Source organism: Aulonocara stuartgranti (genome assembly GCF_965226115.1).
Source record: "Aulonocara stuartgranti genome assembly, chromosome: 7".
NCBI classification, from domain to species: domain Eukaryota; kingdom Metazoa; phylum Chordata; class Actinopteri; order Cichliformes; family Cichlidae; genus Aulonocara; species Aulonocara stuartgranti.
In genome coordinates, this window is record NC_138945.1 from 67012243 (window position 1) to 67027365 (window position 15123).

The window sequence follows — 15123 nt, forward strand, 5'->3', positions numbered from 1 at the left end:
AGCCTCAGATCAGCTGAAACACTCAGTTTATTTAAATCCAGGTTGAAGACTCACCTGTTCTCAGCTGCATTTGAATAAAGCACCAAATCCACACTTTAAGCTTAAATTTCAAAACTTACATTTAACTACTGATTTTATCTACTGTTCTGATTTCATCTGTTTTGATTTTATATACTGTTGTTTGTTTGTTTGTTTGTTTGTTTGTTTGTTTGTTAATTAGTTAGTTTATTTGCTTGTTTTATTCAATTTTAAATCATGCTTTTTATTTGTTCTTGTTTCTAATGTCTCTGTAAAGCACTTTGAATTACCTTGTTGTTGAATTGTGCTATACAAATAAACTTGCCTTGCCTTGCCCAGGGATTATGGCAGGTAAGAAATAAAAAGACAAAGGTTAGTCAGAAAGCAAAGAAATGAAGTATGAATACATAAGTAAACTAAATGTGCGCGCTTACAAATAGAACAAATGTATCCAAACCAATCAATAAAGTTATTGGAAACTAAAATGTATTACTATGTTCAAATGAAGAATGAAAATACAAAAGTTACCAACTTTAGAGTGTGGCCACGGGTTTGGCCATCACAAGGACAGATATGAATTATAGATTTTGCTATGGTAACTACCGTTAAAATACTGGAAACTCAAGTCCTTCAAACTTTTAACAGACAGAGCAAATGTGTTATTAAAAGATATTATTTTATGGTCTCCATCGTAGCTGAAGCTTAATAAGTAAAGCATCACTTTAAAACTGCAATTACCAAGCATGAGTTTTACTGGGACAGAATATGTGAACATGGATTTGCTGCAATTCATGTCAACTCTTGTACAGACATATAATTGGCAACACCCTGCTAGGATTTCACAACTGTTTAACTTTGTCTTGAATGTTGAAAAGACTCAAAGTTTGTTGTGCTACTCTAGACTGAAAATCTTTGATACAAAACCTATTTAATATCTAAGGTATTTTTACAAATATCTTGGCTTTAAAATCTGTAATACACACACACTCACATTAAAAGTATTGGAAGCAAAAGTAAATGTATTGTTCTCAATAGAGCACCCAGGTGTAACTTATCCACTGCCCAATGAGCAGAGCTCAAACACACTTTAAAAGGGTTTGATTATGTGTTGAATTGTCCATCTTTGACCTGTACATTCCTGTATTATAAGTTTCTTGTTTATAATTTCCAGGCATCTCTTTGTCTGTCTGTTCTTCAGTTCTTCGCCCTGGGAAAGAAAGCAAAGTGTTTTAAGACTAACAGTGCTCATTCAACCTGTTCTGAGATGCAGCAAACAACTTTGTAGTACCTGAGTGAAGTCCCAGTATATCCCCATTCCTTTCTGCATAGCCTCTTTACAGTTGTACAGGCCAGGCTCAGTTTCTTTTGTGCCCGTGTCAGCTAAACATCGGTTGTCATTGTACTTATGTGACTTCATGCCACCAATGTAGAGCTCACCCGTTCCACGATAATATGTGAACTTAGAAAGGAAGAAAGAGAAAGAGACAGAGCGATACAGAGGGCAAAATGATATTAGGATGTTAAAAATGCTAACAACAGACAATAAGGAACAATAATTAACTTCTTCGATCTCTGTGGACTGTGACATTCATTTCAGATGGAATTGCACGCACAAATGCTTGTGTTTTGAAAGAGACATCCTGGGTGCGATCTAAAAATACCAGCTGCACTGTCAACAATCCTGAGCTTAACAAAGAGACAAGCTTAAAGACAAAATTACTCAGTTGTAACCCTTTAAAGCTTGAACCATGAAATAATTGCAAGAAAGGTTTTGAAAATAGAAAATAGAGTGTTTACCATTAAAAATTTTAAAAATATGAGTTCCAAATTTATTTTTTCTTCATTTTTTGCTTAAACTTGTGTTGTGCAATTTGTTGAGGTTGTTTGGGGGGGAGGGGGGGAGTCTGAAAAACTCCCAAATTTGTATCAAATATGATACAGTATGCGTTAAAAGATTTAATCAATTTATAGTGTTTTTCGTTTTGATTTTTGTTTTTTACAACTGCACTGCCTTATAATCATGATTATCAACATAATTATAAGGTGCTTCACTTACTTGAGGTCCATAGTAGTAGCAATTGTAGGCTATCGGTGTGTGACCTGGTACTGGACCTTGGTCTAGGCACATGTCAGCATCAAGGTTCTTCATCTGTCATCAGGAGAACATTATGAATATTACAAATGGAAACAGGCAAATCATCAAACACAGATTCCCACACATTGTGCAGGACCTCTCTGTACCAAACATACTAAGCATCAGAGAAAAGTAAACGTACTCCTCCGTATGCGAGGAGGTCGTCCCAGGGATCCAGCTTAGGATACACATTATCCAGGTACCATTTGAAAGGTTTACAGTTCAGCCTTTCTCTGAGTTTCTTCCTCTCTGAAATGTCGCCTATGTCAATTCCATGATTCTGCAAAAAGCAAAATAAGGTGTTAATCAGCTTATAGTTTCATGTGACTGAGGAAGAATCTAAAGAGAGGTTTCCTTTGAATGTCAATGTAAAAAAAGCTAAGAGCACTCAAAGTCTCATAAAGTTGTTAATTAACCAATGTTTTTTTGCGTCATGTAAGTAAACAAATGAAATATCCCTTAAAGAAAGTGTCATTTGCTGTTTGTGTCAGTGCCACAAACACCATGCCACAAAGTTTCTTCCTCTCTGAAATGTCGCCTGTGTCAATTCTATGATTCTGCAGGAACTAAGAAGAAGATGTGAATCGATTCACAGATTGTGACTGAGGAAGAATCTGAAGAAAGATTTTCCTTAAATGTCAATGCAAAAAAAGCTAAAACTCAAACACACAAGCCTAAGCCTAATATGTACCCATAACTCATCTCCTCATGACTCTATGAACAGGAGAATAAAATATCCCTTAAAGAAAGTGTCATTTGCTGTTTGTGTCAGTGCCACAAAACACCTCAAATGGGATGTTCCAAGCCAAGTTAACGTTGTGCTTGTATTCATCCATCCAGATCTCTGCAACTCTGAGGGCATTTCTCTTCATGGCAGGACCCAGGTCAGGCATGTAGGGCTTGTGGGCCCTCTCGATGTGGGCGATCTTGGAACATGGAACAACTTCAACACTGCCTCCACATGTCCATACCTACATGAAAAAAAAAGCACAATAAAACTCAGTCACTATTCTTTCCATGGCTAAGATATAACTTTGGACCTCATCTCCTTGTTTGTATTACATAATGCAATTCATTTACTTGCTACCTGCACCTTCAGTTTCTATGGTATGTTTATAGCCATTTTAAATGATCTGCAGATTCGGACACCTGTGGTGATTATAACAAAATCCAGAAGGTCCATCTGCACAAATATTCTATATAATCTGATGGCAAAGACACTTATGTTTGCTTTACTATGAAAGAGAATTTATAACCATGTGGTCTTTACTCACACGAATTCCCAGCTCAACATTTTCTCCACCATACACTTTCATTCCTTCATCAAGGACTCCAATTTCCCCCAGAAACTTTCTATCAGCAACCATGATCCCCATGACAGATGGACTCCTAAAGTCAAAGAAGAGAACTCTATTTTAACTATTGTACATTGATATTAGATCATAATGATAGAGTTAATATGGCTGTTATATTGTTAAACATTGATTTCACTTGAACTTACTTGCCAGGCAGTGAACCATCATTAAGTTTGTAATACTCGGGTGTAAAACTCTCATACATGCACCACAGAGCCCAGTCGAAGGCGTGTGCATTGGGATGATATGTAGTAACCTTGAGATCATCAAAGTTGACTCTATCAAACACCGGGGAAACCACCACAGTTCTGTCAGCTTTAATCTGTGTCAGCAGAGGTTCAGCCCTGTATGAAGGAGGGGAACAAAGAAAAGGTGGAAAAGTTAGTCAACTAATGTGTACATTTCATTAATTGCTGACATGTCTGGGTCAACACTCTTCAATCACACTATGCAGCATGACTATGGCAACTGGTATAAACTGGAATTATGTGTCACAGTCTGGCTGGCAGACCGTGGGGATGTGGGGAAAGGAGGACCAGATCACCAGACATGTAAAGTGTTTGTATGTGAGAAAGAAAAACGTATTACTCTCAGCAAATCTGTCGTGAAACTTTGACACATCCATGGCCTCAAAAAATCACTGATGGCAATTTATATTTGGTAAACTTGTAGCTAATCTCATGAAGACAGCATTGATATGTTCTTTAACACAATGTGGTAATATAATGATAAAAGAAAACAGAAAATATAAGACTTAAACCAACAACTGAATATATGTATTTCTGCCATGTTCCTACCATATCTCATGGACTTCAATGTGTGCGTCCAGGATGGCCACCACGTCAGCAGTAGCAGCCCTCCACCCGGATGCTCTGGCATGAGCGAGACCTCTCTGCTCACTGTGCCTCACTCTCACAATACGGAGATTAGGGTTCTCCTGCTCAAGCAACTTCACATAAACGTCAAGGTCACCCTTCAGATTGTCTGAATGGAAAAAGATAGTTATGTTTTTTTCTGAAGGAAGTGTGGGTAAGGAAGTGATACCAGCAGATTCAAACCATCTAAAGAAGAAAACTAGTCCCAAACATGTGTGATGTGATAGTCTTCACTCAGCTTTTGATGATATATTTGAATTGGCTTATAACCAATCGTTTGTATCCAATTTACCATTAGAACTATGGTCATCCACCATTATTATCTCCTTCAGCAGGTTTTTAGGAGTGCGGTCGATGATGCTGCGCAGGGCTCTTTGGAGAACAGACAGGGCTTCATCCAGGTAGATGAGCACCACACTGAGACTTGGCAGGTCCTTGGGGTAACTCTTTTTCAAACACCTATTTATTAAAAAGATCAGAAATTTGAAATATTTTAGCAAGAAATAGACTGGATAGAGTAATTTTTTTTCTTTGAATGTACAGGAGAGAGAATGAAAGATTAAAATGAAAAGTTGTAAAAGTTGTACCGAGGATCTCTGGAATCTGGAAGAGGTCGATCCAGAGGGAGGCGATCGCTCAGAAAAACATTGTACCCATACTTCTCATACAGGCTCTGAGCCTCTCTTTGGTCATCTTCAGAGAGATTTGCCCCCCACTCCTTGAACAAGACCGAGTTAGGGAACAGTTTTTCAGACTTTTTCATTTGATCTGCTTCATTTTGGGGTTGGATATTTGCATCATCTTTCTTCTTCTCTGCTTGCTTTTGAACTGCTGGCTGTTGGACTTCTGCTGATTTTCTTTGTTTTTCTCTGTCCTCTTCCAATATTTTCTGCATGATATCCTGCTTTTTCTCAAAACCTCTGAGTACTTTGTCTTCAGTAAAAGAGAATGTAAGAAAAAACATGATCAAAGAAATGGAATGAGTAACTTTCATACATGCACTCATCTTCTACATTTCCTACCTCTGTTTACATGCATACAGAAGGATAAAAACAAAAGCATAAATAAAAATACACTGCACGTTCAAAAGCTAAAATTGCAGTATTAAACACTGTTAGATTTGTGTTCTCATGAGTAAATATATTGATTTATTTTATGTTGGGAGAGACGTTTTTTCTGATTGTCGTTTTCTGATTATCATTTTATTTTGAAAGAGATTTTACTTTGGTGATTGTTTTTTCATTTCCTCTTCCTGTTCCGTGTGTGTGTTCAGTTGGCGCGAACTGCAGCAATGATGTATCTCATTCCCTTCCTGTGTTGCTAACAATAAAAGAAACGGGCAAAGTAATCAACCAAGTGAGTGTATTATTAAGAGAACATGGCCGAAGAAGAAGAAAACTCTTCAAGCTCAACAGGTTATGGGCCCAGGCGTGACACAACAGGAGGAAGATGGCAGAGGTTAGTGTTCAACGGAGACGAAAACAGTTACGAACTTTGGGAGGCGAAGTTTCTCGGCCACATGCGGATCATTGGCCTAAAGGACACTATATTATCAGTCACTAACCCAGATGCAGAGAAGAATGCTGAATGCTACGCTGAACTGATACAGTTTCTCGATGATAAAAGTCTGTCACTGGTAATGAGAGATGCGGCTGACGACGGAAGAAAAGCTTTAAAAATACTACGTGACCACTACGATAGTAAAGGCAAGCCCAGAATCATCGCACTGTACACAGAGCTGACGTCTTTACAGGAGAAACCAGATGAGACAGTGACAGATTATATTATCCGAGCTGAAAAAGCAGTGACCTCCCTAAGAAATGCAAAAGAAGTCATCAGTGATGGACTTATTATCGCTATGATTCTAAAGGGGCTTCCTGAAACTTACAAGCCATTTGCTATCCACACAACTCAAAGCAGTGAAGATTTAACATTCACACAGTTCAAAAGCAACCTACGAAGTTACGAGGAAACAGAAAAATTTGACAACAAAGTAAAAGTGGATAATGTGATGAAGGTTGATTTAACATCAATCACCTGCCATGGATGTGGAAACAAAGGACATTTTGTAAAAGATTGTCGCCAAAAGGGAACACCTAAGTGGTGTAACTACCATAGAAGCTCGACACACAGTGATGAGACATGTAGAAGAAAAACCAAGTACAGAGATGACGCAAAACTAACTGTAGTAAAACTAGAGGGCAAGAAAGAAGAGCAGACTTTTGTATTTAAAGTCAGTCAAAGACCTCTGACTACTGACATAATGAGAGAAGGACTAATGGTGGACTGTGGTGCGACTTCACACATCATTACGGAGAAGAATAAGTTCATAAAGTTCGACGAGACCTTTGATCCTGGGGAACACTACATGGAGCTCGCTGATGGATCCAGGACAAACAACGTTGCACTCAAGAGGGGAGACGCGAACGTCTCTCTACGAGACACACAAGGACACTGTACTACCATCACACTGAGAGATGCCCTGTTCATCCCATCCTACCCTCAGAGCATATTTTCAGTGAAGGCAGCTACAAACTATGGAGCACAGGTGATCTTCAAGAAGGGACAGAACGAACTAGTGAACAAAGATGGGACAGTCTTCCCCATCGAAGAATACAACAGACTCTACTATTTGAAAACGGTAAACATTGAAACATCACTCAATGACATAATGTCCTGTGATACTGTTAATCTGGCTTGTGATGTAAAAACATGGCACGAAATTTTAGGACATTGTAATGTTAGCGATGTGTTAAAACTACCTGATGTTGTAGATGGCATGAAAATCACAGGCAGTGGGATGCTAGATTGTAATGTGTGCACAGAAGGGAAATTCACTAACAACAGAAACAGACAAAGCGACCCAAAAGCGAGTGAACCATTACAGTTGGTACACACTGACCTAGCCGGCCCTATTGAACCAAGTGGCCAAAGTGGTCATAAATACGCTATAGTATTTACCGATGATTTTTCAGGGGCAGTGTCAGTTTACTTCCTAAAACAAAAAAGTGACACGACAGAGGCCACAGCAAAGTTTCTAGCCGACTGTGCACCATACGGCAGTGTTAAGTGCATTAGATCGGATAATGGCACAGAGTTCACAAGCAGTTCCTTTCAGTCTCTTTTAAGGGAAAAAGGCATAAAGCATGAAACATCTGCACCATATTCTCCTCATCAAAATGGCACAGCTGAGAAGCAATGGAGAACTCTCTTTGAAATGGGGAGGTGTCTCTTACTAGAAAAAGAGCTGCCAAAAGAATTATGGCCTTACGCCGTTCAAAATGCAGCTCACACCCGCAACAGATGCTACAGTAACAGGACTAAAAGTACACCATATCAAATGTTAACAGGGAAAAGACCAGATCTCTCAAAACTGTGGATATTTGGATCAGACTGTTATGCATACACACATAACCACAAGAAACTTGATCCCAGATGTGAAAAAGGAATATTTGTGGGTTATAGTAAAAATAGCTCAGCATACCTGGTCTATAACCCTCGCACAGGAAAAGTGTCAAAACACATGCTTGTGAGATTTATCAAGAAGAACACTGTTGAACAACAAACACAGACTGATGAATATGACTCAGAAATTCAGACTTATGAGTATGTAGTACCCTCAAAAGAAAGTACAGGACAACAAAACGAAAATGCAACAGAGAACAGACCCCCTAGAGATGAGGAAACCACCACAAACGAACCAAACCCTGACATAGAAAGACATGAGGATGATGAGCAAAAACAAACTGAGCGCTATCCTAACAGAGAAAGGAAACCTCCCAAATATCTAGAGGATTACACATCTAACTGCAAAGATTTAACAAATGTAACCTCTGTGAGTGTTGATTACTGTTACAGAGCAACCTGTGGAATCCCCCAAACCTATAAAGAGGCGCTGAAATCACCAGAAGCACCAAGGAGGAAACAGGCAATGACAGAAGAAATCAACCCTCTGAAAGAGAATGACACATTCGAACTGACTACTTTACCTACCGGTAGAAATACCATTGGAGGAAAATGGGTCTACGCCCTCAAAGAAAATTAACAAGGACAAATATTCAAAACCAGGTTTGTAGCAAAAGGTTACAACCAGACACAAGGGATAGACTACCAAGAGACATTTGCACCAACAGCAAACATGACATCTGAATGCAAACCCAGATCCACACCGTGTGATCTAAAAACGGATACTACCACGTGTGGAGAAAATGATGGAAATGAGACTGTTAACTCAAGAGAGTATAGAGAAATAGTGGGCAGCTTGATATATGCCATGACGTGTACGAGACCAGATATAAGCTGGGTTGTTAGCAGACTATCTCAAACACTAGCTCAACCCATGAGAGAGGACCTAGTAATGGCAAAGCAAGTCCTCAGGTATCTGAAAGGTACAAATGACTTTGAACTGATCTTTAAGAAAAGCAGTGAGGATCTAGATCTAATTGCTTACGGTGACTCTGACTGGGTATCCTCTGTAAAAGACAGACGCAGTACAACAGGCTACTGTTGTGCACTTACTAAAGAGGGACCAGTAATATTTTGGAAAACAAAGAAACAGCCTACAGTGGCACTCTCAACATGTGAAGCTGAATACATTGGTCTTGCAACCACTACTCAGGAGAGCATGTATTTAACCCAACTGTTAAACGGCATGGACAAGAAAAGATACACATGCACGAAACTGTTTGGGGACAACCAAGGGGCCATTGCTTTGAGTAAAAACCCTGTGAAGAGACAGAGGTCCAAACACATTAAGATAAGATAAGATAAGATAAGATAACTCTTTATTGTCATTGCACAATCATACATAGTACAATGAAATTGGAAAAACTGTCCTACGTCGGCACTACATATAACACAACACGACACGATATGACACATCACAACGTAACAAACAACACAACACAGTATATTAACTTAGTATAAAAAAGAAGAATAAGTGTATGTGTATTGCACACTGTTATTATTGCACATTAATTATTATTGCACCTTGTTATAAATATAAATATTATTGTTATCGTTTTAAACATTGTTACCTCCCCCTAAAAAGTCCAGGGAGGTATCCAGTCAGGTCAGCTATTTACATTGATCAGGGCTGTTGCCCTGTTGTAAAAGCTGTCCTTGAGTCTATTTGTTCGGGACCTCAGCAGCCTGAACCTCCTGCCAGACGGCAGCAGCTTAAACACCCGGTGTCCTGGGTGTGTGCAGTCCCGTAGGATGCTGCGTGCCCTCTTGAGACAGCGAGTGCTGTACAGGTCCTTCAGGGAGGGAAGAGGATGTCCAATGATTTTTTGGGCCATGTTGATGACCCTCTGGAGTGCCTTTCTGTGTGCTGTGGTGCAGCTGGAGAACCACACACCGATGCAATATGTCAGCACACTTTCAATGGAGCAGCGGTAGAAGACGGTCAGCAGCTCCTTCAGGTCCATTTTTCTGAGGATTCTCAGAAAGTGGAGACGCTGTTGGGCCTTCTTTAAGACCGCAGAGGTGTTAGAGCTCCATTGGAGGTCTGTGTCTATGTGCACACCCAGAAACTTGAAACTGGAGACCCTTTCCACGCACTCCCCGTTGATGCTGACAGGCTGCAGCTCGGACTTCCTCCTTCTGAAGTCAACTACCAGTTCTTTTGTTTTGGTGGTATTGAGGTCCAGGTTGTTATCTGCACACCAATCTGACAGCCTCTGAACTTCAGCTCTGTATGCAGTCTCATCTCCCCCTGAGATGAGCCCCACCACAGTGGTATCATCTGCAAACTTGATGACTGTGTTGTCTGGGTGGGAACTAACACAGTCATGTGTGTACAGAGTGTACAGTAGGGGACTCAGTACACAGCCTTGTGGAGAGCCGGTGTTGAGGCTGAGGGCTGAGGAAAGATGAGGCCCCACTCTAACTCTCTGTACACGGTCTGAGAGGAAGTCTCTGATCCAGCGGCAGGTGGTGGAAGGAAGTCCAATTTCCAGCAGTTTATCTATTAGTCTGTCCGGGAGTATCGTATTGAAAGCAGAGCTAAAGTCAACAAAGAGCAGCCTGGCGTAACGGCCCTGCACTTCCAGGTGATAGATGGTGGTGTGGAGCGTTGTAGCAATGGCATCTTCAGTTGATCTGTTAGCTCTGTATGCAAACTGGAGCGGGTCGAGTGTGGGTGGCAGGCAGGACATGATGTGACGTCGGACCAGTTTCTCAAAGCACTTCATTATAACAGGTGTTAGAGCAACTGGTCGGTAGTCGTTGAGGCTGCTAATGTTAGTACGCTTTGGCAGTGGGACAATTGTGGCTGACTTTAGGCACGGCGGGATGCAGGACTGGGACAGTGAAGTGTTGAAGATCTTAGTGAAGACCCCAGCCAGCTGGTCTGCACACTCTTTTAGGACCTTTGCGGTTACCCCATCTGGTCCGGTGGCCTTCCTGGGGTTCACTGCCCTCAGTGTGCGCCTCACCTCATATTCCTGCACTATGAGGCTTGGGCTGCTGCTGTCCGATGTTTTTGCTGCTGCTGCCTCTGGTCCCTTCACCTCAAAGCGTGCGAAGAAGTGGTTCAGCTCCTCTGCAAGCTCCGCGTTACCCTCAGTCAACGTGGTATTGCCAGGTTTGTAGTTGGTTAAGTGCTGAACTCCCTGCCATACCTGATTGGCATTGATGTGAAATATCACTTCATTCGTGAGGCGGTAAATGAAGGGAAAATCTGCATTGAATACTGTCCATCAGAAGAAATGACTGCAGACATACTAACAAAACCAGTCACAAGAGTGAGACTCAGAAAGTTTCAAAAATGGTTCTTTGGAAATTCATAAGATGCTATGGGTTGATAGCATGAGAACAAGGGGGGGTGTTAGATTTGTGATCTCATGAGTAAATATATTGATTTATTTTATGTTGGGAGAGACGTTTTTTCTGATTGTCGTTTTCTGATTATCATTTTATTTTGAAAGAGATTTTACTTTGGTGATTGTTTTTTCATTTCCTCTTCCTGTTCCGTGTGTGTGTTCAGTTGGCGCGAACTGCAGCAATGATGTATCTCATTCCCTTCCTGTGTTGCTAACAATAAAAGAAACGGGCAAAGTAATCAACCAAGTGAGTGTATTATTAAGAGAACATGGCCGAAGAAGAAGAAAACTCTTCAAGCTCAACAAACACTTTAATTGAACAGGGACATAAACTTGTGTTATCATTTTATCTCATTTGTCAACAATAAACTGCAAAAGACCTATTTATTTCTTTTTATAACCATACTAAGGGTGCTTTCATTAATGTCTTTCCCCCTATACTTTTTACTAATAAATCATTGGCGGGCATTGACTTAATGTCATATCTTCAATACATGTGCATGTAAAACTGCCTCTGAATTTAATTGATATTTCGCTTAATTTTATTACCATATTTAACTTTCTTTCTTGTATAAAACCCACGGGTAGCATTTAATCTTAATAATAATAATAATCATCTAAAAGAGAAACTTTAATCTGACTGAACTCACTTAGATCGCTGATTCTTTCCTCCAGGTTGGACGAGGTCTTCATGCGCGGTGTGTCCATCTCGTTTTTAGTGTCCACGCTATGTTGGTGTCCATTCTTCAGAAAGATGCCGAAGTACAGCATGACCCCCACAGCTCCCACTAACAACAACAGCCGTTTTATCCACGTTCCCCTCATTCTGATAACACACCAGCCTCCCAGCCAGACAATCCAACGTGAGAGGACACAAAGAAGCACACACACACACAGGACGAGATCAAATAGCTGATAACTTCTGATGTGAATGCTATTAAATCGTTAGTTGAGCAGACACGTGAAGATCGCTACCCGCCCATCGCGGCAGGTACGCCCTGCAGCAAGCAGCGTCAGGGTCATGGGCGGGCCCTGTGCGTCCAGACCTGCCCAAAAAAGTGACTGTGCCTCGTGAATGTAACAGACAATAAAAGATATATTGTATATTTAAGAATTCTTTGTAAGAATAGTGTGTTAATAAACATGGTCCAGCCAAATTAATTAAAAACAACTCTCATCTCCTCATTGAATAGCTAACCAGTCAATTAGCCTGTAGTCCAAGCGGGCAGAAATCTCAGACTTGATAAGTATCCCTCACGCTTCTTTGGGACTAAAAAGAGGTCTGCAGAAAAGTCTGCAAAGACCAAAACACCACCATATTACCAGATGACGAGGGGAGGTGCACAACAGACTATCACACAAAAATGACTACATTCCTCAGTGGCTAAAGGATAAATCTAATGACAAAAATCAACTCCTACTTCATCTCATTAATATTACGAGTCCACAAGTAAACTGTGTCTTTTCTTTTTTATTCATATTTCTAAGTATGTGTGAACCCTGAACCCTGAATATTTCTAAGTACTGATTGTAAGATGTGACTGGATTAAAGAAAGAAATTATGGTGAAATGATGACTGAGAGGCTGTACATTTCTGCATTTATCATACTGATAACATAAACGTATGTCTAAGTTTTACATATAAGGACATATTAATGCCGCTGTTGTTTACCAGGACAGACTCATATGCAAACCGATGACCTCGGACTTCTTTTCTTTATTTGAGTCACAGATGATGAAGGTCGGTTCTCTGAAAACCTTTTACTGTATTTTAATCTATCGACCTGCTGGACCTGCTGGGGTCTTTCTAACTGAATTTAACGACCTTCTGACATCGATCATTAAACTGGAGAAGGTTGTAATATTGGGAGACTTAAACCTTCATATTGATGACGCTTCCTGTAACACTGCTGCTGAGCTCATCACTATCACTGAGTCTTTTAACTTTAAGCAGCATGTTTCTGGCCCCACACATACAAAGGGCCACACACTGGATCTTGTTTTCTCCTGGGTTTAAATATACATGATGTATGTGTGGAAGATGTCCACATGAGTGACCATAGTTGTATATTCTTTAATTTGTCATTTTACGTGGATCCTTCACCTCCTAAATTGATGATCCAAAGGCGGATTATAAACCAGGATGCTGCTAGAAGGTTCTCTGCCATGTTTGACCCTCGCATGGCTCAAAATGATATGGATTCACTTATTTTGTCTTTTAACAATCAATGTAAATCTATTTTAGATACGGTGGCACCTCTGAAACTAAATGTTGTCCATTCTTCAAATTTCTGTCCTTGGATAAATGAAAATATTCGAAATTTTAGGAGATATTGTCGCAAATTAGAACGTTTATGGAAGGCTTCCAAGCTTGAGGTCCATAGGGTACATCTCAAGGAATCAATTTCCTCACTTAACGACATGATAAAAAATGCCAGAACTGAATATTTTGCTAATCTAATAGCTTCAAAAAAGAAAAATCCCAGAGTATTGTTTGATACAATTAAAAACATTGTCTCTCCTGATATTCCTCATGTACCAGTCTATACTAAATCTGATTGTAATGAATTTTTAAACTATTTTATTAATAAGGTCGCTGCCGTCAGGTCTAATATTTCTCCATCATCCTCGATCGGGGCGATCGTGGCTCAAGAGTTGGGTGTTCGTCTTGTTCGTCTTGTAATCGGAAGGTTGCCGGTTCGAGCCCCGGCTCGGACAGTCTCGGTCATTGTGTCCTTGGGCAAGACACTTCACCTACCGCCTACTGGTGAGGGGCCGATGGCGCTTCTGTCAGTCTGCCCCAGGGCAGCTGTGGCTACAACTGTAGCTGCCTCCACCAGTGTATGACTGGGTGTGTAAAGCGCTTTGGGGTCCCTAGGGAGGACTAGTAAAAGCGCTATACAAATACAGGCCATTTACCATCCTCTCAGTATCACACTGACACGTTGCTGATATCTGGTCCTCTTTTACTCCTGTTACCTTACAGGACATCAGTGCTCTGCTTGGTCAAATGAAACTGACTCAAGCCACCTTGATGTACGTCCTCCATCATTTTTCATTAGTGTGTTTGACTCTATTGGCCCCTGTATTCTGGAAATAATTAATACTTCTCTTTATACTGGCTCAGTTCCCAGCTAACAAGCTATTGTTGAACCAATATTAAAGAAACCAAATATGGACCCATCTCTTCCAAGCAGTTACAGGCCAATATCAAAATTAGCATTGGTGTCAAAGATCTTGGAAAAAACAGTTGCAGAACAACTTAACAACTTTTTGGAGAAGAACAATGTTCTGGACATTTTCCAGTCTGGTTTCCGCAAATTGCACTCCACTGAAACCGCTTTGCTTAAAGTGTCTCTGATGGCAGCAGACACTGGAGAGAACACCGTTCTGGTTCTGTTGGATCTCAGCTCTGCTTTTGATACTGTTGATCACAGCATCATGATAAATAGGCTGAAGGACTTGTTTGGGATTACTGGTGTCGTTTTAAAATGGTTTATGTCGTATCTATCTGAGAGATCCTTTACTGTCTGTATAAATCATGTGCTGTCGGAAACATCAGTTCTGCCTTCTGGGGCACCTCAAGGATCTGTTTTAGGTCCTATTCTCTTTTTGCTGTATATCCTCCCTCTAGGCCACATTATCAGACGTTACAATAATATTGCTTATCACCTCTATGCTGATGACATTCAGTTATACTGTTCTTTCAAAACTTCTGAGTTTTATAAATTGTCTTGTTTAAATAATTGTCTGTCAGAAATCAAACAATGGTTAAATGACAGTTTCCTTCAGTTAAATGCAGATAAAACAGAAACCTTGATTGTTGCACCTGATCACATGCTCTCAGAAATTAGGCAGCATATCAGTTTTTTAGACCCTTAGAAACGTAGGTGTTATATTTGACAGTTCGATGTCTC

The 15123-nt window shown here is 40.3% G+C and overlaps 1 protein-coding gene across 1 annotated transcript; it reads right to left on the bottom strand.

The window, feature by feature from the left end:
• Positions 1-695: 695 nt before the first annotated feature.
• Positions 696-12094, bottom strand: LOC309710504 (putative polypeptide N-acetylgalactosaminyltransferase 8). Its single transcript, XM_082540033.1, has 11 exons — positions 11857-12094; positions 4970-5315; positions 4675-4841; positions 4305-4491; positions 3654-3851; positions 3427-3541; positions 2938-3123; positions 2295-2432; positions 2075-2167; positions 1307-1477; positions 696-1225 (listed from the first exon to the last, which is right to left on the bottom strand). Exons 1-11 carry the CDS (start codon positions 12029-12031, stop codon positions 1106-1108), a joined length of 1896 nt encoding a protein of 631 aa, XP_082396159.1. The 5' UTR covers positions 12032-12094; the 3' UTR covers positions 696-1105.
• Positions 12095-15123: the final 3029 nt, after the last annotated feature.